The sequence below is a fragment of the Castor canadensis genome, chromosome 11 (assembly GCF_047511655.1).
Source record: "Castor canadensis chromosome 11, mCasCan1.hap1v2, whole genome shotgun sequence".
Taxonomy (NCBI): domain Eukaryota; kingdom Metazoa; phylum Chordata; class Mammalia; order Rodentia; family Castoridae; genus Castor; species Castor canadensis.
In genome coordinates this window covers 90,637,025-90,658,711 of record NC_133396.1, presented here as the reverse complement: position 1 = coordinate 90,658,711, position 21,687 = coordinate 90,637,025, and the positions used below count along the sequence as shown (strand labels likewise).

General features: G+C 39.0%; 1 protein-coding gene across 13 annotated transcripts in view; it reads left to right on the top strand.

Moving 5' to 3' along the window:
• The first annotated feature begins 4,992 nt into the window (after positions 1–4,992).
• Dnm3 (dynamin 3) overlaps positions 4,993–21,687 on the top strand; it is a 556,846-nt gene continuing 540,151 nt past the window's right edge. For 8 of the 13 annotated variants that reach the window (XM_074047471.1, XM_074047470.1, XM_074047469.1 and 5 more), the window contains exon 1: positions 4,993–5,341. In XM_074047471.1, coding sequence (XP_073903572.1) covers positions 5,181–5,341 — 161 coding nt within the window. In that variant the 5' untranslated portion in view covers positions 4,993–5,180. The remainder of the gene's footprint in view (positions 5,342–21,687) is intronic. The other 5 variants (XM_074047474.1, XM_074047473.1, XM_074047477.1 and 2 more) reach the window with 1 other exon arrangement.

The window sequence follows — 21,687 nt, the reverse complement described above, 5'->3', positions numbered from 1 at the left end:
GTTCACTGAGTTTAACATAACTCAAAAGATGTCTGCAGACAGGCTGATTTTCAATAAGACCTGAAATTTATCCAAGAGAAAACCTTTGGAGAAAGAATGGAAGGATATGAATAGGTCTTAAATTGCATATAGAGTAGTAATATTGCTTACCCTGTGTTGGAATGGAAAACTTGATTCAGCTCTACTTCTAAAAATTTATTAAGCACTGAGCTAGGCACTTTGGGAAATATATGAGATGTGACTCTGCAGTGATGTGACTGTTTTAAAAGCATGAATTCTTAAACTTGTGTATTTAAGTATGTATTCTTTGAGAGTGCAAATACTTTTCCAGGAATATTTTCACTACTCAAAAAACTCAGCTTTCCTTAAGACTGTAGTATATTTTAAAAGTATATATACCTCTCTCTCTCTCTCTACCTATATCTCTATCTCTATCTATCTATCTATCTATCTATCTATCTATCTATCTATCTATCTATCTATCTATCTATCTACACCCAGTATACACTTATGTGCATGTTATTATATTGATTTAATCTTTTGGAACTAGCTGAGTTTACTAAGTCCTATGAATGATACAGGAGGTCAAGATGTATAATATTCTATTGATCTAAGCTGAAGTGTGACTGCATTACATATTACTGAGTGTGATTTCTTGGATAAAGCATGTCAATTTCACTCCTGTGAAATGGTGGCATTATTGCAATAAGTTTGTCTCTTCTCAATATGACTCTGAAAATATTCACATGTAAATATTCAGATATTACATATTAAGTCACACCTGAAAAAGACCATAAACTTTAAGGAACTTCTACTCTGCTAGCAAGATGTGAGAGCCAGAGAGCAGGGACTTGGTGCCGAAACAGGGTGGAGGTGATTGTATGATACAGTCAGGAAGATGGACAAATGACCAGACTTCCCTCTTTAGTATTTATCCTAAAAGTGGGAGTTGTCAAAAAAAAAGAAAATGAAAATGAAAAGAACAAAAAGAAGAAAAAAGGCTGGGGATGTAACCTGGTGGTAAAGGACTTGCCTGACATATATAAGGCCCCATGTTCGATCCCTAACATCGTTTAAAAAAAAAAAATCTAAAAGTGGAAGTTTCTTTCTCTCAGAAATTTTCCTCTGCTTTTCCTCTACAGAGTGCCCTTCTGTATTTGTTTCATCTAGATTAATTTATGAGAAAAGGTCAATATCTCTGAAGGACCTTGAATGTTTCCATTTGTCAGATTTCTCTTGGTTTCATCTTATTGCAGGACTGATTGTGGAAAAGGGAAGAAGGAAAGTGACTGTCAGAAGTTCAGGACACTTTCGTGAATTAGATGAGTGGAATTGATTTGAATCAAGTTGTAGAAAGCAGAGATGACATGCATCATGTCAGTGTATGTAAACTTTAAATTTAACAATGGTTATACGTTTTCTGTCTAATGCATGGTAACACTGTTTTCTCCATTAGAATGCAAAATACTTTGAGCAAGGAGTAAGGCTCTCAGTTTTTGACACACAGTAGGGCATATTCATGAAGGCCCATTTCTTCTCTGAATTTTCCATAACCCTCTTCAGATAGAATTATTACTCCCTGATTTCCATCTCATGTACCTTCAAGCAAACCATGCATAATAGTTTGCTTGGCTTGCTATAACAAAATACCATAGACTGGATGGCTTAAAGAACAGATTTTTATTTCTCACAGTTGTGAAGGCTGTGAAGTTTAAGATCAAGGTGCCAGCTGATTTGGTTCCTGGTGAGGGCTCTCTTCCTGGCTTGCAGATAGCTGCTTTCTTGCTATGTTCTTGGGCTGAGTGGGGTGGGGGTGGATCTCTGGTGTCTCTAATCCTATTGGATCAGAGTTCCACCTTTATAATTTCACTTAACTTTATTTATTCTAAATATAGCCACATTTGGGGTTAGTGCTTCACTATCTGAATTTTGGGGAGGAACAATTCAGTCCATTGAACACTGAGGCACATGTGTGGTAAAAATTTGTTTATATCATAATTATATGACTATAAAATAATAACTATAATATTGTATTGAATAATAAAATATTATATAATTCAACACAATATAACAATTTATTATCTCTGTGTCTAGTAACCTGTGGTCTCCTAAGGTGCTAAGCATTGGGCTAGATATTGCAAATCATAATGACAGATCTTGCCATCAAGGAGATTATATTAGTTTTTTATTGCTGCTGTAATACACAGTGTTTTAATACAGTGCACGTTTATTATAATAACTTGTATTCTGGGTTAGAAGTTCAGCATGGTCTCACTGGACTGAAATCAGCGTCATCAGGGCTGTGTTTGTTTTGGAGGCTCTAGGAGAATTTATTTCTTTGCCTTTTCCAGTTTCTGGAGGATACCTGCCTTCCTGGGCTTATGACCCCCTTTTCCATCTCCAAAGTCATCAAAATTGCATCTGTGTAGCTGTTCTTCCATAGTTAGATCTTCTTCTGACATAGCTGGAAAGATTTTCTGCTCTTAAGGATCCATGTGATTAGACTGGAACCACAGGATAATACAGAATACTCTTCCTATCCCATGGTCCTTAACTTAATCACACCTACAAAACTCTCTTTATCACTTCAGGTAACATTCACAGGTTCCAGGACTTAGGGCATGGATCTCTTTAGGTAGCTATTATTCTGCCTATCACATTAGTGGGAGGCAGGGACTTGTAAAGTAGTGACACTATAATGTGCCAAGTGCAATGATGAAAGCATCTTCAGGGTTCAGATATCTGGGAAGCATAGAAGGAGGTGGCTATTTGACAAGTGTTAGCTAAAACTGAAACACTGACAATAAGGATGGAAAGTAGGATTTGGTTTCTAGAAAGGTAGAATAGGCATGATTTGGGGACTAAGTTAGTGTAGGGGAGAAGAAGGAGTTAAAATGGATTTTGGATTGGGGATGGGCAGGCTTTTTGCTGAGATTGGGAGCACACTAGATGATGTATATATTAGGATTCTTTGGTTGCAAGTAAAAGAAATGAGTTGGATAAGATTAGGTAAAGAGGGAAATCTTGGAAGTGTAGGGGAAGAAAGCATGTTTATGGTATTTAGGACAGGATTGTAGCTGGGTATTGGAAATGAACTGGAATGATGACACAAGTACCATCAGGACTTCTCTGTTTTCCTTCAGTACTTCTCTTCGTGCATTTTTGACCACTTTTTCTTTGAAGACCAGCATCATTTGCATCTCTATTGCATCTCTATCATCCCTTCTATTGGTGAAAATGTTATTAACCATAGTTGCTGATTTTACTTCTCATATGTAATCCAGTTCTTCAAACGGCAATCTCTTTTGTTCAATTCCATATGCCTAGGCAAGGGCTTTGATTGGTGCAGTTTGAGTCAGTGGCTCATTCTGGTGCACACAGTTGTTGCTGGGGCCCAACTCTCAGTTATTCTTCATGCTCTTCTATCTTCATGATGGCTCTAGCTACAACCGTGTTGTAGATGGAAGGGTGATTCTTAACAAAGAAGTGCTGGGCAGATGTTCTAGTAGGGAACATCTTCAGAGGAGAAGATGAAGAATTCTGTTTAGTTTGTCTTCTCTCCTGCCTTTTAAAAAAAGTTGAGGTATAGTGTATATAATGACAAGGGTATATCCACACCCCAAATAAGATATAGAACAGTTCCATTACTGCCAAAAGGTGCCTCATGCCTTTAGCAGTCAATCTTCATCCACCAAAGGTAACCACACTTCTGATTTCTATCGCTGGAGAATAGTTTTGATCATTGTAGGACTTCCTGTAAATGAAATGTAACAATTTAATTATCTCTGGCCTTTTTCATTCTACATAATGCATATGGTATCCAACCATGTTGTTGTCATATCAGAAGTCCATTCTTTTTTCTTCTCAGAATACTTCACTGTGTACACTTAATCACATTTGTTTACTCATTCATTCACCTGTTGAAGGGCACTTGGATTTGTTCACAGTTTTTTGATTTATGTGAAAGTTTTAGGCAAGTCTTTTCAGGGGTAGAGAGAAATTTGTAACATTAAATACAGAGATTAGAAAAGATGAGTTTAGTCTTGAAAAAGTTGAGTCTGAGGTACTTGTGGCACAATCAGGCAGTGAGATGCAGAATCCAGGTGGAGCACCATTGTAAGGGCAGAAGGGAGACATGGTGTAGCAACTTAGATTTCTGTAGTCTCTAGTCTATATTGAGTGAAAGCTATAGGAAAGTCCTCCTGTACAGCATTAAGCATAAGACAAAAAAATGCTGTATACTAACTGGTGAAGATATATCAATCTTCAATATTGAGGACAGGAAAGAAGCAGCAGAGAAGCCTGGACATTAATCTTTGCCAGACACAAATCTGACACCAGTCCTATCTCCATAGGCTAGATTTAATAGAATCCATGCAGAGTACGTGGATCTCCTTATCCTATCCAGGAGATAGTTTAGGAGGACAAATGGCATAAGGCATCTCAAAGGCCAGAATGAAGTGGTAAATTGAAGGGGTGAGGGGCAAGGAAACCTGAGGGACTACTCTTTGCTTACAGGAGGCTGGGGAGGACAAGTAAGATAAGATGAATACTTTGGTAAGGTCACTGTACTCAAGGTGTCAGCTACACCCCTCCCCCAGGAGCATCCTGGGTTCTGAAATAGGGCGTGATACCCCAGATTCCCTTTTGGGAAGTGTACTCTGGGGGCAGTGCATGGGTGGTAGTGTGTTGCTGCTGTAGGCATTGACGATGTGGTTAATGACAGTAGTACTTTCTACTGGGCTTTGTCATGGTAGCTACTTGAAAAGAAACAGCATGGACAGCTGCTGATAATTTTAGGTCATTCCTTGACCAAGTACTGTAACTTTGCCCATTAGCCTTGGCAGCAGAAGGCAGAGGCGGTAGCCTCTGGTCACAGCTGGGAGGCAGTGGTTCGCTGGGCTAGCTCTGTGCAGTAGGGGAGGCTGGGGCTGAGCAGCCGGGGGGCGGGGCGTGGGCGGGGCCGTCTAGGAGTCAGGCCACGCCTCTCTGGCCTGCGCAAGCGCGCTATGGGCCGTTAGCTGTCAGGAGCCTAGCAGCGGGAGGCTGGATCCCACGTCTGCGCCAGGACCTGGCTGTCTGATCCCTGTGCAGCAACATCTGCGAGGGCAGCCCGGCCCCGGCTCCCGGCCCCAGCCAGGTGGCAGAGGGACCAGTGGACAGCTGACTGCACAGGCAAGATGGGGAACCGGGAGATGGAGGAGCTGATCCCGCTGGTGAACCGTCTGCAGGACGCCTTCTCAGCGTTGGGACAGAGCTGCCTGCTGGAGCTGCCGCAGATCGCCGTGGTAGGCGGCCAGAGCGCTGGCAAGAGCTCGGTGCTCGAGAACTTCGTGGGCAGGTGAGCGCACGGGGAGCCAGGTGGACACACGGCCATGAGGGCGACCCTGCTCCAGGCCGTTGGAACGTGGACGGGCAGCATGAGGCGGAGGGTGGACTGGAGCTGCAACGGAATGGGGGGGGGGTGGTGGGAGAACAGAGCAGGAACGGGGTTGGGGGACAGAGCTGTGTTGTCCCTGGTGCAGGCGGGATCCTCCCTGCTCTGAACCTCCTGTGTGGTGACCCCCCTGTCTGCCTTTCATCCTGCCATACAAAGGCATTTCCTCCCCGCCCTCCGGTGGGTCAGGAGTCAGGGGAGAGGGTCCGCCCCAAGATCCACTTCCCTCGCTCCAGCTCCACGCGCCAGCCCCAAGTAGCCTGGAAGCTTACCACACGGTGTTTTCCAGTGCCCTTTTCTGTTTCCCGGTCTCAATATCCTCCTCCCTTTCCTGTCACCCTTTCTGAAGCTTTCTGCAAAGCTGTGGGGTTTTACCCCCCCATCCCCATCCCTACCCCTGTGGAGATGCTTTCCCACTCCCCCTTGTTCTCCCATCCTCTGGCCTGGCCCTAGCTGGGGAGGCGGGGTGTGTGGAGAAAGAAATCTTTGTTGTGGTGAAGCTGTATACGGAGATGCTTCCCCACCGTTTTCCCTGGAAGTCCAAGAATAAAAGGCGGTGAATTTGCGTGTGCATCTATTCACTGCTCCAGGCATGTTTGAGAACAGATTCTGCCGAGGGTGGAAGTGGACTTATGTTGTCCAGGTGCCATGTCATTCCCGCATCATCTCAGAACTGACCAGCATCTTTCTGGAACTCTCTCTGTGCCCCCTCCCCCAGCATCATCTTCCATTCCTTAAGCTCTTATTTGTCCATGAATCTTCAAGCTAACATTGAGAATGCAAATTGTTGATATGGCTTTCTTCATCACTCCTAACACAGAAAAAAACCCAAAAACCTAAAGAATTAATTTCTGAATCGGGAATCAACATTTCTTTCACTGAGTAGTTCTTGAAGGATTAATTTACCTTAATGGCCTTGTCTGAGGAGTGCAGACATTTGCTAAGAAAAGCCCATTTGGAAGAATTAGGAAAGCTGAAATCTGTTTCCCCGTAGTAAACCAGGTAGAACTGTACAGCAGCTGAGACAGTGGGCAGGAGGGTGACAATCCAGAGATTGTACATTATTCTTTTTATCTGGCTCCTGAGTCACCTGCGATTCAGAAGGTTCCTGTTGATGTTTTTTTCTTTTTAATTTTTTTTTTTTTGGTGGGACTGGGGTTTGAACTCAGGGCTTCACACTTGCAAAGCAGGCACTCTACCAGAGAGCCACACCTCCAGTCCATTTTGATCTGGTTATTTTGGAGATGGGGGTGTCTTCAACTATTTCCCAGGGCTGGCCTCGAACTGAGATCCTCCAATCTCAGTGTGAGCCACCCGTGTCCGGCTTCTTTTTTCTTTCTTTCTTTTTTTAGTGCCTAGTGATGTGTGAATTACAGAGCTAGATATTCCACATCATCTTCGGTGGCGTTAGCATTCATAAAGTGCATATTCGTTCCTTTCAGATGATGCGCCATCTCTCAGATGATTCTCTTCTTCATTTTTGTTCTCTTTCAATGTGAACTAAAAAGATAAGAAAGCTAATAAAAAGTAAAACTGCTGACAGTTGGCTACTATCCTTGAGTAATTCACTTAATCATTTTGTCTTGGTTTTATAAATCATTTTGATCAATGAGAAAAGTAAAGGCAAACATTTTGCCTATGTCATCTTAGACTTCTAGTCTAAGTGATGGAGTTATTTGATTACATTTATTTTTAAGGATTAAAATTGAAAGTATTTCAAGTACAATTACTATATTTTATACATCTTTCATGTATTTACTTAGCTGAGCCTATATTACAAGTGCATCACAGGCAGAGCTTTTGAACTTAACATTAAATTTATGTACATATCTCAATTCTTCTCTCCACATTTGCAAATCCTAAGTTGTCAATGCTGTAATAAAATTGCACATTTCCCTCACTAGCTGTATTCTTTTGTAATGAGAATTAAAAAAGAGCGATGGAAGAGTAAAATATTTAAGCTTGAACATTTTTCATGATGAAATGAAAAATAGAGATGTGGTAAATACATTATAAAAATCAGAGCACTTTTCAGAATGTATTAGTAATTTGTTGTACTTTAAAAGTTGTTCCATAATTAATTACTGTTAGACTGGAAAAGGGCGAGCATAAAGGAAAAAGCTCATTTAATAAACGCGTAAAGCCGTTATCATCTGCAGAGGTGGCACCTGCCTAGCAGAGCTTAGACATTAAGGAGAAAACTTAATTAGAAAGGTCATCTGACCTTAATAAAAATTTCGGTCATTGAATTATTGAGGAATTTAATTTCTAATTATAACCCAACCTTAGGAAAAATGAAGCTCACTATTTTGATAAGAGATTCAGCCTTGGTAGAAAAAACAATACTCACATCCCACTGTAATCTTTTAATGTTTTATTATTCAGGGATTTTACAATCACTAAGATCTTTTTCTCTTTTATATGGAGCTGTTTTCACTTTAAGGCCTGACCAAGTGTACAGTTGTTGAATACAGACATTGAATGAGGGGTCATGGCTTATGTAAATTGTTTGCTCATGAATTAAGCTTGTTTTCTTCAAAATACTGATGTATTTTTTATTCCTTAATATTTAACAATCCACTTTTAGTGGAATAACCATATCTTTTCTTCCCACTTTTTTTTGACATTATTGAATGAAATTAGATGTGAATGTGTTTACTTCATTTAACTGTAGCTGTAAAAACCAATTTTGGGGGTGACAAGTTTGAGATAGTTATGAATAAAATGAGTCCTGAATGAACTACTTGTTTGTGACCTTCTTGCTGAGGTGATGAATTTACATATTAGCATGATATAGTGGGAGTAACCAGATTGATCTTTTGGTTGTTGAAGATGAGATATGTGCTGACAGTGAGAAGCAGCTTACTGTCTAATGAATAGGAGCTGAGATCCATGGTTTGAATATTATAAGGGTTCACTGGCTGACTTGGGTTGCCTGTTGGTCTGGTTTGTGTATATAAGAATTGAATTTATTCAACTGCTTTCTTAATTATCATATGTGTATATAAATTGTATACTTATAGGATGGTGATGACTGCTACTACTGATTTGTTATATATCAGGTATGGTTCTGGGTCCTTTTACATAGATAATCTTATTTAATCATCATAAAACCCCAAAGAGAACTATTATGAGTTCCATTTTACTAAAGAGGAAACTAAAATGTAGCAAGTGTGAGTAATGCATGCATGGCTAATTTAATTCACACAAAACCAGTGGGCTACCGTTCCACCCTGGGTACTGAGGTCCATAAACCATGCTCTGAAACCTCTGTGCCATGTTGCTCCACCACGTGGAGTATTCCTTTGGTAAATACTTTCAACTTCTTTCTTGTTGCCCATATAAATACAGCATACACAAATAAGAGGCTGCTATATTGATAATTGTACTCATAATGGTTCGTGTACCTTGCCTCAGCTTGCAGAGGATTTGAGACAACCCCATAGGCAGAAGCATTATTTAAAACATAAGCATTTTTCTTTACTATATTAGCTATTCCTGAAGAGAGCTCTAAAATGTAATTGGGATGTTTATTTAAGTGTTTAGCGTGCATATAACTTGTGTATAGGTGCTCACTGACAACTGACTGAGTTGTGGATGTGCAGATGTCTTTTAGTGATATACTTGTGAGAAACATTAGCTCTTCAACGCTAATTAAATAGGTAGGAGATTCCACATTATTTTATTCATGCTTGAATGATAGAATTCCAAGTTGTCACAAATAGCAAGGTTTTGTGGTTAATGGCAAGAACATTTTTGGGCAGTGGCTAAAATGATGGGAGTTTATTTCCATTTGGAAATGTTCAAATGATGTACATTTATTTACTTAGGAAGTTTATAAAGATATTGATTATCAAATTAAGGTGGTTTAAGGGAGAACCTTAAAGTGATGCATTTGATGCTATTGTTGGACATTATCAGATAATTAAAAAAATCTAAAAGACATTTATATGGCTTAGACATTAATCAATTCTTAAATCCTCTGATTTCAAGAACATGTTTAAAAATTGAGTAGGTAAGAGTCCTCTAACTGCAAAAGAGAGCAGGAACAAAAACATTTGTATTAGCAAGCTTACAAATTCAGAAAAGGTGTGAGTTAAGGGGAAAGGTTTTATTAAAATATCAAGGCATCTAAATTAGTGAATTAGTTTTCAAGAAATGGCTTCCAAGATCATGGTTATTAGATTAATGGGTTCTGACAATTAAAATGTGGTGGAATTGAAAATCATGCTATGAGAGCCCCAAAGGTCTATTCAATAAAGTGCCAAAATTATAACCTGTTTCTTCATCCAACAATGAATTGGTAGAACCTGAAATAAAGAAGATATTTTTTGGTGAACTGACATTGTGTAATGTATTTTTAAGTTATCATAAATTCATAGTGGTAGAATTTAATTAACACAATCAATTTTTTAATTTAATGTCTAAAAAGCAAGACAACTAGGTGAACAGGACTAGATAGAATATCTGTTTTGTATTTTACTTATGATTAACCAGAATAAAAAAATGCGTTTGACTTCTTTTTTGTTTTTTTGTTTTTTTGGTAGTACTGGAGTTTGAACTCAGGGCCTCGTGCTTCCTAAGCAGGCACTCTACAGTTTGAGCCATGTTGCCAGCCCAGATTTTTTTTTTGATGGTACTAGGATTTGACCTCAGGGGCCTTAGCTTGCTAGACAAGAGCTCTATCACTTGATCCACACTCCTAGCTCTTAACTTATTTAAGAATGAAATTGGGCAGGCAATTATCCCAAACCTCTGAGGAATGGAAACTTAGTATTTTTCAATATTAGAGGGTAAGTTACTGGATGGTCTATCAATGGAATATACATTTAGAATATGTGTTAGTCTGTTTTCTTTACTATAACGAAACATTGGAGACCAGATATTTTAAGAAAAGAGGTTTATTTAGTTCATAGTTTTAGATGCTGCTGGAGGTTCAGACAGCATAGCGTGGCTCTGGTGAGAGATTCCATGGCAAGACAGGGAGCCAGAGGGAGAAGAGGGGCCAATTGTGTTCTTTTCATTACAACTCTCTGGAGAACTCACCAAGGTCCCACGAGAATGACATCAGTTCCTTCCAAGAGCAGAGCTCCCAATGAACTTAGCAGGCCCCATCTCTTAAAGGTCCCACCACATCTTGCTCCCACATTTTCACACTGGGGACCAAGTTTCCAAGACAAAACACATCCAAATTATGGCAGTGTGGTAGGTTTTTTTCCTTGGGTTGTTCCTTTTGCTAGGACCAAATTATGAAGTTTTACTTATTATGATGATGTTAGTTTTAAGAGGGCTGCAAACAGCTAGAAAGACATAATTTTCCTCCCTCACAAGAGCCAAATTAAGAGAACTGTAAACCAATGTACTGTATAGAATAGTCCAATTTACGTTTCCTTTTGTTTTGGTGATACTGAGGTTTGAGCGTAGAACCTTGCACTGCTAGGCGGGTGCCCTATCATTGAGCCATGCCCTTAGTCCCCCACTTCTAAAAGTTATTTTTAGATAGGGTCTTGCACTTTTTGCCCAGGGCTGGCATCTATCTGTGATCTTCCTAACCTATGCCTCCCACCTAGCTACATTATAGGTGTTCACCACGATTCCTGGCTGTTTTGAGATGGGGTCTCAGTAACTTTTTCCCCTAGACCTCGAACTCTATCCTCCTCATCTCTGCCTCCTGAATAGCTGGAATTACATGTGTGAGCCACCATGCCTGGCCCTTACTTTTCTGTATATACAAGATTTTTTTCTTTCTTTTTTTGTTTTTGGAGGTTTCAGTCTTCATTTTCTATTCTCCTTTTATTTTATCATTTTTTACATTTACTTACATGTATATACATTGTTCCCCCTCATCCCCCACCCCCAGAACCTCTTCTGCCCTTTTCTTCCCTGATTTTGTTGAAGAGAAAACATAAGCAATAATAAGAAAGACAGCATTTTTGCTAGTTTGAGATAAAGATAGCTATACAGAGAGATTCCTAGCATTGCCTCCATGCACTTGTGTATTGCAATCTGCATTGGTTCATTTCTACCAGACCCCTTCCCATAGTGGCCTCTGCCAATTTAAGATTACTTTATTCACTCCTCACCAGGGAGCACATCAACCACACTCAAGTTTTAGGTTTACTTCCCTTTCCCTATTTCTCCCATGTGTGTTCTCCTCTTAGTGTGTGACCCATATAGACAAGATCTTGCCATTTCCCTAAGTCTAAGTCTGCTTTGCAATTTCTCACTATCAGCATTAATTTAAAAATCCTAAAGGATTATATTATACTAAACACATTGTTTAGTATAGAGTGGAGGGAAGAATGCAGCCAACATTTATATAGCCCTTCCTGGGTAGCAGACATGGACTCTGTTGTATACCTTCTAGATCTTGCATTCCTTACCTGTTCTCATATCCGCAAGCCAATAAGGGAGGAAACTCAGAGAGGCAAAGTCATTTGTCTATGAACCCATGGCTTGTAAGTGACCAAGCTTGGATTTAGCCTTGAACATGACTCCCACTGGAACTCTAGGGAAATATAAGCAGGTAATGTCAATGAACATGTGTTTATTGAGTTCTAGGTGCACTTGGTAAGGATATACAAGGAAATATAAGCACCTAGAAGTTGATGCATGCATAAAAAGAGAACTGGCAGGATTGAGTATGAAACCACAACTTTCAAATGAATATGTGGATATAAAAGCTGTTGAATACATTGCAAATTAATCTAGAAGAAAATTTATAGTTTATTATTTTTTAAAATAACACCCCCCAAACCTATAGTTCTGACACAGTACTGATATATAAGTGGAAAGTAGACAATATATGAGTTTCCAGTGTGGTTTGGCAGCCAGGATCATTTTAGCTCAAGGCTACATGCACTGAAGTATCAATGTCAGAGCAGGGAGGTGGTGATCTGTGTCTCAGTGTATGACCTGACAACAAGGCATTGAATTTAGGCTGTCACTTTATCACAAAGAGATACTGTATATTGGATAGGGCCTGAGAGAAGAGAAGCAAGAAAGAAAAGACACTGGAGAGGTTAAGAATATAACTGAGAGGCTAGGGATGTAGCACAGTGTTACAGCACTTGCCTAGCATGTGCAAGGCCCTGGGTTAAAGAAAAACCACATACACAGATATCCACAAATGTGTATATATAACTTTATAGTTAAAGTAGTAGAATAAACTGAAGACAAAAATGTCAGAAAATATTTTAAAGGCAAACCTGAAAATGTTTAGAAAATGTGGGGGTGGGGAAGGTAAGGAACAGGGGTTGATACTAAATTAAGAACCATTTTAACATATTAAAGGGTTTATGAAGACTGTATGAATGATATTTTGTGTGCATGTGGTCACAGGTAGCTTAGCTTTTCTTTATCAGAAGCAAGGACAAGCATGGCTTCTGGTCACTGTAAGAAACATCCCTCTGGTTTAATTTTCACTAACTTCCTGGAGCTACATTAGGATACAGAGAAACCAAGAGATTTGTCCAAGGTCAAAAAAATCCAGAGCTGGATTTGGAACTTGATGTTCAGAACTGGGAGCCCTACGTCAGCCCATCACCTGCTCTTCCTCCTCTTATTGTTCTCAAGTGCCTCCCTCTCACCCTCACCCTGCCTCCTCCTCTTTCCATTCGTTTGCATTGTTGGACAGTCTTTCTTCCCCTGGATACTATTCTTCTTAGTAGCAGACCAGCTGTAACATTACATTGTTCTTTTCCATAGAGAATAGTGGATGGAGATGGGGATCAGAATTATTCTCAGACTCAGATGAAGTAATTTTCTATGATAGTATAGTCTTGAATAAAGTGTGCATTTTAGCAGGGTGTGTGGCACAATCTATATGCCCAGCACTCAGAAGGGTGAGCCAGGAGGAGTATGAATTCAAGACTAGTCTGGGATACATAGTGAGATCCTAGCCAGTCTTGGTTTTGAATTTCCGTCTCAAAAATCTAAAAAAAATGTGTTTTTAGGGAATAGATGGGCTCAGGGAAAGACCAGAGGAGGTATTAGATGTTCTCCCATGCTATTAATATTTATCTCCCAGGTGGGCATTAGTTAGTAAGTTGTACATCTGTTAGTCACTGATAACTCTTGCTTAAATCAAGGCAAGCTACTGAAAAGTTGTCTATAAATAAATCACATAAATGGAAATGCCATTGTTTGAGTAAATGGATAAATATTTTGTTAAAATAAAAATTTATTTTTGTAGTAAATCCACATCCTTCATTTTGCTTGATTTATTTATATTCATGCTATTTTGTGTTTGCATTTCTTGAGTAAATTGAGTGGCATTGTAGTCTGTCAGAAATTATTTCAACAGTTAATTTCAACTAGTATTCATATCATGTTAAATCTTTAATGTTAATTGATAATAAAGAGAGAGGGGTTTTTGAGGAGAAGAATGATATATTTGATCCCTGGATCATATGATTGATACAGGGTTGCTTTAGATCTTGTTTCATTTCAACATCTCTGCTAATGGTCTCTATTTCCAGGAGTTTAAAGTGTGTCTCAAGATGGGGCATGGCTCAAGTGGTAGAGCACCTGCCTTGCAAGTGCAAGGCCTTGAGTTTAAACCCCAGTGCTGCAAAGAAAGGAAGAGGAAAAGGGATAAATGAAGAGAGGAAGGGAGAGAGAGGAAGGAGGAGGGGGACAGAGAGAGAGAGAGAGAGAGAGATTGAGAGAGAGAGAGAGAGAGAGAAAGTGGCTCAAGTGGTAGAGCACCTGCTTTGCAAGCACAAATTTCTGAGATCAAACCCCAGTCCCAGCACCCCCCAAAAAAGTGTGCTTCAGTGCTTCTTTGTGACAGTATATAATTTGCATTTCCCACTTCAAGTTTATGATATGGCCATGAGATATATATCCATGTTAAAAATAGGTAGGGCTTCTGAAGGACCTCACTGTCTACTGTTTCAGTGGCTTGAAATTGAAGACTAACCCATTTAAATAAATTTGATGGGTGACACTATAAATTTATAGTGTCTGTTTTTTTAGATTCCCCCAAAAGCAAATATTTGAGAAGTCATCAGATTATGGTGACAGAGTACATGCTTTACTGACTTGTGTTGGAGTCCCACCTCTGACTCTTGCTTGTGACGTAGTTTGTCAGTAAGAATTTAGCCTCATTGGGCCTTAGTTTCCTCACTTGCAAAATAGGGATAGGGTAGGACTTCATTTTTTTTTAATGTCTGTGTCAATTCATTTTTTTTTAAATGTGCATAAGTTGTTGTCAAGTGACTGGTCCAAAATAGACATTTAATAAGCAATGGCTACTTGTTTAAATCTTTTAGACTGGATAGTTTCTTATTTATTTATTAATTTATTTTTGGTAGCATGGGGTCTAAACTAAGGGCCTTGCACTTGCTAGGCAGGTGCTCTAACACTTGAGCCAAGCCTTTAGCCCTTTGTGGATGTTTTAAAAGCAAAAGTAAATTTAGGAATAAAAGTAGATGGTAATGTACATTTGTGAAGCCTTTTTTGTGAATTTTGGAAAATTACAGTTGCATCAAAATACTAACTTTTAATCAGGCTAACTTAGAGTACGTTTGGGCTTTCTTTAAAGAAATCAATGCCCACATTTAGCATGAACGCAATGTAAGTTTTTCTTTAGATATACACAACATAAACCCAGTTTGCATTACTCTTCCTGTCCAAGATTTCCAAAGCACATTCTTGTTTATTAATTCATTAATCCTTATCATTTTCCTGAGGAAAATTTACTAGGAGGATAGTAAGGTATATCTCGTTCATCTTAATTTATAAGTGAAAGATATTAAAATGGGAAAAACTTAAGCAACATACTAGGGAGTCACATGGTGAATACTAGAAGTAATGAACATGCACATAATAGAGAAATACAGAATTAGCATGAATTTTGCTGACATTACTTTCAGATATAGGTTTTAAGCAAAGGATTTGGTTTTGTGATATGAAGTAAACCATTCTTAGTATATATATATATTTTGGAAATGTCAGATGGGTGCAGGCAGAGTGGCTCAAGTGTTAGAGCACCAGCCTAGCAAGTGTGAGGCCCTGAGTTCAATTCCCAGTACTACCAAAGAAATCACATGGAAATGTCAGGTGAAATTGCAGGCAAAGATGGCACAGAAGATGCAAAAGCAATGAAAGAAGTCCATCTGGAGAATTAGGACTGCTCAGCAAGAGTACAGGCCAAGCCCAAGGAGCAGAAAAGATCGACAGCCAAGGGGTCAGGAGTCAAGGTTTTATTAGTCCTTGCAAGAAATATCAAGATTTTTATAGTGAATGTTGAAATAATACCCAAGGATTCTATTTTCAGTGGAAAGATTTATGTTGTCTAGACTGGTATTCCCAGGCCTAGGTAGCCATCAATTTTAACTCTTGGCTAATTAGTTGGCCATACCTGGAACTGCATTATCTATATGTTTTACAAACCTTAGTAGCTTTTAAAAGAATAACTTTGGGTGTCTTATTTATTGGAGGCTTTGAACTTCATGTGTGATATGTGTCTGTTTTCTGGTTAATAAAACTAAATCTATTCTTTTCACATATTGAAAAGAAAGAAAAGTCTGGCAGTCTGTTATCACAGATCTCAGCCACCATACCTTGCTGAGTCCTACTCAGCTGAGCAACAACTACTGTGTGGGTAAGTTTTTGCATTCTTATCTAGAAATATTGATATAACCATTGGAATAGTGCAGTCCTTATAGATTTACATTAAGAAACTTTACCCAGGTTTTTTACATAATCCTCAAAAAATACCATATGATATTGAGAGAAGAATACTTGATTTATACTGTGTACTTTTAATATTATATTTTCTCAGGGATTTTGTTTTTCTGAAAAAAGCAAAATGGCAGAAAGATCATGAGTCTCTTGCTTGAGAAGCAAGATGGGAGAGGAAAAGAGGAAGTCTTGCTTACTTGAGTGTCTAATATATTGTAGGGAAGAGATGAAGAAAAAGGCAGGAAGTCTTACAGCTGTGAGAGTTAGGAGTATTCATGAGTCAGTATGTAGTAGATTTGGTTTACACCTCACAAGGGTCCCCCCTGTATATTGTTGAAGGATGCTGTAGGTAAGCCCAGGAGGCTTGGGTGCATGGTGGGGGGCAGACAGAGCTGGGTTTAATCCAGTCTCTGCCTTGCTGGTCCTCCTCAGCTCCCTCCAACTTCTAGGCCCCTCTTCAATCATTCTTCTACACACTTCGCTATCCGGGGTTCTTATTGCACAGTTGGTTGTCTTGTTTGTTCAACTATTTACAACTTTCATGAAGTCAGGAGCTATGTATGTCTCCTTTGTCGTATTCTATAATGAAATGCTGGTATACAGCAGAAGCTAAATGAATTATTTAGCTATATGATTCTGTAAAAGACATTTATTCAAGTTGAAATAGACCTTGTTCATCAATATGAATGGGTGGGGGAGGGACTAGATCAGTGTTTTTCAAACTATGGGTTTTAACCTGTTAGTGGGTCATGATACTAATATAATTGGTTGTGACATATTAAACAGAAAGTGTCCGACTACATTCCAGGTAGCAATGCCTAGTCTTGTTTTATGAAACTTTCATATTATTGTCTATTTTTATATGCTTATTAGGCTGTAGCATAAAATATTTTCTTTACTATGAGTTATCACTAAAATTGTTGGATGCTTCTGGGATAGATTAAATCTAATATTAAATCTTCTTAATCCTTTATCTTATGATTATACATTTAAATGGTCAAATAGATCATTTTGTTATAGGAGGCATAATTCATATTCTATCATACTATTCTACCAGGATGAGTTAAAATCAAGATAATTTTATTTATTTTGTTGAATTAACTGTCTTTTAATTGAAAAAGTAATAGGTATATGTTGCAGTTCTGTTTTGTGTTGCATATTTTCAAGATAGGGTCTCATGAACTATTTGCCTGGGCTGGCTTTGAACCGTAATCTTCTTGATCTCTGCCTCCCGAGTATCTAGGATTACAGGAGTGAGCCACAGGCGCCCGGACCCCTTTTGTAAATTCTCATCCCAACCATTGTGCTATAGGTTCTCCTCTCCTCCTTCCTCTTGTGTAATTCTGACCACATGTCCTCCATTTCTCATTTCTTTACTTCATTCCAGTCTTACTGTTCTCACTCAATCCTTCCAAAGTACGAATTCAATGTCTGTCCTTCTCATGACCCTGCAGTTACCACCCCCACTTTCAAATCTCTACTTGGTTTTTAAAACCTCTACCTGTCCAGTTTTTGCTTACCACTCCTCCCACATGTATCTTCACCTTGCTTTTCTCATCTGTTCTGTGCTTGGACTGGTCTTTTGTCTTTTCGTTGGAACAAGCATGAGAATGATATTTTGTGAGCAAAAGGAATTCAAGTGATCAAGCCATTTAAGAATGCCTACTTTGTGAAAGACACTATTTGGAGACAGAAAGGCAGTTAAAAAAAGCATTTTCCCTCAGCAGAGTCAAATGGAGACAGACATAGAGTGTACTCTAGGATTTGTAGTGCTTCAAGGAGAAGAGCAAGGACTCTGTGGAGTCAGACTGCCTGGGTTCACATCCCTATTTTGCCACTTCATAGCTTTATGGCCTTAGGAAATCACTTAACGTCTCTGTGCCTCAGCTTCTTCATCTGTCCTATGGGCTAATGACAGTCCCCATCTCATATTGCAGTTGTGAGAATTAAATTAGTTAATACAAGTAAAGTACTTAGAACAGTGTCTGTCACATTGTGGTGTAGTCAGTTTTTGTCACTGTAACAAAATTCTTGAGCAAGTCCTCTTAAAGGAGGAAAGACTTCTTGTGGCTCATGATTCCTGAGGCTTTCGACCATGGTTTGCTGGCTCCATTGGAGTGGACCTGTGATGAGGCAGAGCAACATGGCAGTGGAAGCATGTGGCAGAGGTGGCTGCTTACCTCATGGCAGTCAGGAAGCAGAGAGAGACAGAGGAAGAGGCTGGGGATAAGACATCACTTTGAGTCATACTCTGTGACCCATGACCTCCAGTCAGTCTCCACCTTCCACAGTTCCATCTCCCATTAGTCTCCTCAATCATGAGCCTATCAGTAGATTAATCCAGTACCCTCATGATCATTACCCCAAAGCTCCACCTCTGGACATTGCACTGGGGATCAATGGATTTCTTGTCTCCAGAACTGTGAGAAGTAAGTTTGTGTTGTTTAAGTCACTGAGCCTGTGGTATTTCATAATGGAAGCCTGAGTAGACTAATGCAGGTACTAAAATATTTTTGGAGGTACTGGAATTTGAACTCTGGGCCTCATACTTGCTAGGTAGAGTGCACTCTATCACTTGAATCATGCCTCCAGCCCTTTTTGCTGTAGTTATTTTTTGGATAGAGTCTCATGTTTTTGCCCAGGCAGACTGTACCATTCCTAGCTATTCCTCCTTGTAGCTGAGATTATATATGCTACAGCTTATTGCTTGAGATGGGAGTCTTGCTAAATTTTTGCCCAGACAGGCTTTGAACCAAGATCCTCCTGATTGCTGCCTCTCAAGTAGCTGGGATTATAGCTTTGTGCTATAATCTGAGTTTTTACCAGGTTGATCTGATTTAAATGGGTTGGTACTGAGAGTGAGGAACCTGGCTTAAGTAAGACATTTATTTTTAATCATATGAGAAAAACTGACTTTCATGAACTAATGCTCCTGATAAACTAATGTTCTCATCCCATGTGCTTTAGTTTTGGCTATCCTTTCCCTTGCCTATACTTCTCTCTCCATTTTCTTTTTCTTTTTCTTTTTTTTAACAATACTGGGGTTTGAACTCATGACCTCGCCCTTGCAGTGCAGGCACTCTACCACTTGTGCCATACCTCCAACCCTCAGGTCTCCTCTGTTTTGGGAAGGCTCAGCTGCCTTCCACACAATCATCTCTCCTAGATGAGAGGCAATTTGTCCTTCTGGGCGCCCATAATTCTCTGAACATTTCTCTAATGTTATACTTATTATTTCATATTAAATTATCTGCTTCTACCAGATTGTGAGTTTCTTAAGGGCAAAGTCTCTTATTTGCTTATATTCACTTCTAGCATGAAGCAACTTCTGAATAAATACTGAATTAATTAATTGCTTAAAATGGAGAGGTTTCAGTCTTTGTTGTTCCTGGCTTGTCTGCAACTTATGATGCTATTCACTGAACACTCACTGAGTGCCAGGCTCTGTCTTAGGTACCAGAAGGACGTTAATAACTAAGAAGTATGTACCTTGTCATAGGGAGCTTACTTTTAGCAGAGAATTACAATTATCAAGTAAAACGTGTGATTATGAATCAGACTGGATGCCCTGACAGAAGTGATTAGCACGCAGGGATAGAGCATAATAGAGAAGTATTTAAAGATTGGTCAGGAGAGCCTATCTGATCAGGTGATCTTTTAGCTGAAGGTCAAGGAATCAGCCATGGGCAGAGCTAGGAAAAAGCATTCCTTTCAGAAAGAACAGTGTATGGTAAGGCTCTGAGGTGTCCCAGACTGTGTGGTGGTAGAAGGTAACAGTGACTTTTAAGGTAAGTCACTGTCACTAGAGCTCAGAGAGGAGCAAGATGTATGGCAAAGAGAGGTAACAAGGGGGAGTTAGGTAGGCTTTCTTTGTGCCAAATATAGGTAAAGAGTTTATCTAGAGTGCTATGATAAGCAACTGAAGGGAGGATTTTAATCATAGTCGTGATATAGTCTGATTTACATTATGAAGGCTTACTCTAGGTCAGCACTATTTAAGACAGTAGCCACAATTCCATGTAGCTATTGTAGCTGATGTTCCCCAAGAAACTGAATTTTCAATTTTATGTCATTTAAATTACTTTAAGCCTACATTTGAAAACATAATGGATTCAGTTATTGTGAAGCTTAAGGGCAGTTGGGTACATGAAGCTACTTTTTCAACTATAAAATTTATGATCTTTAAATATGGGTCAGGTATTTCTGATGAAAATTTAGCATCTAAATTGAGATACACTATACATATGAAACATATATCAAATTTCAAAGGTTTTCTATGAAAAATAGAAACTCTGTTTCTAATGAGTTTTATGTTCCTTACATATTTAAATTATATTTTGGAGAGGTGGGGTTAAATAAAATGTGTTGTTACATTTAATTTTACTTGTTTCTTTTTGTATTTTTGTAAGGTGGTCACTAAAACATTTAAAATTATTTATGGAACCAGGGCATGGCTCAAGAGCAGAGCATTTGCCTAGCATGCAGGAGGCCTTGGGTCTTAATCCCCAGTTCTGCAAAAAAACCCTTACTTTATGTGATTCCCATCATATTCCCATTAGACCAACATCACACTGGATGTGGTAAAGATAATGGGTTGGGGGCAGGCAAAGGAGCAGCAGAACGTTGTATTAGGAATCTTTGGCACTTGTGAGGTGGGCGATAATGGTATCTTGAGGTAGGAGGTGACAGTGGAAATAGAGAAATACAAAGATTCTTCATGCTTTGGAAATAGTCATCATGACTTGCTGATGGATTAGATAGGGAAGGGAAGAATAAAAGTGACTCTTGTGACTGGATAGACTGCTGCGTTTCCTAAAATGGAAAGAATGAGGAAAAAGTTGAGCGCTAGAAAAAAAGAACATGGATTTGGGGATGTTAGAACCTGTAAGACATGCAGGTATTAAACATGAGAGCATGGAGTACAGAGGAGAGTTTAACTGAAGATATTAATTAGTAGCTGTCAATGTCATTAATATTTACAACCTTAAGACAGAAATACCCCAAAATACAAAACAGCCCTGAAGGAAATTACAGAAGATCAAGTTACTTCAAAAGACATCCTATAGTCACAAATTGGAGGACATAAGTGTTGTTAAGAGGGTAACATAACCTCAAAAAAGTCTGCAGATTCAATGCAATGCTATTAAAATTCCAGATGTCCTTTTTGCAGAAATTGAGAAGCTGATCTCCTATGGAGTTGCCAGGGATTCAAAATAGCCAAACCAATGTTGAAAAACAAAACAAGTTGGAGGAATCATACTTCTCAATTCTTAAAAGAGTGTACTGCCACAAAATAGTGCAGTGTTGGCATAAGGATAGGCAGTTAGATTAATGAAATAGACCTGAGAGTCCAGAAATAAACTGTCACATTTATGGTCAATTTACTTTTGACAAGGGTATCAAGATAATTCAATGGCAGAAAGAGTAGCTTTTTCAGCAAATGGTACTGAGACAGCAGGATAGTCAGATATAAAAGAATGAATTTTAATACTGTATATGAAAATTAGCTAAAAATGTATTAAAAACCAAAGTATGAGCTAAAACTATGAAATTCTTGAGAG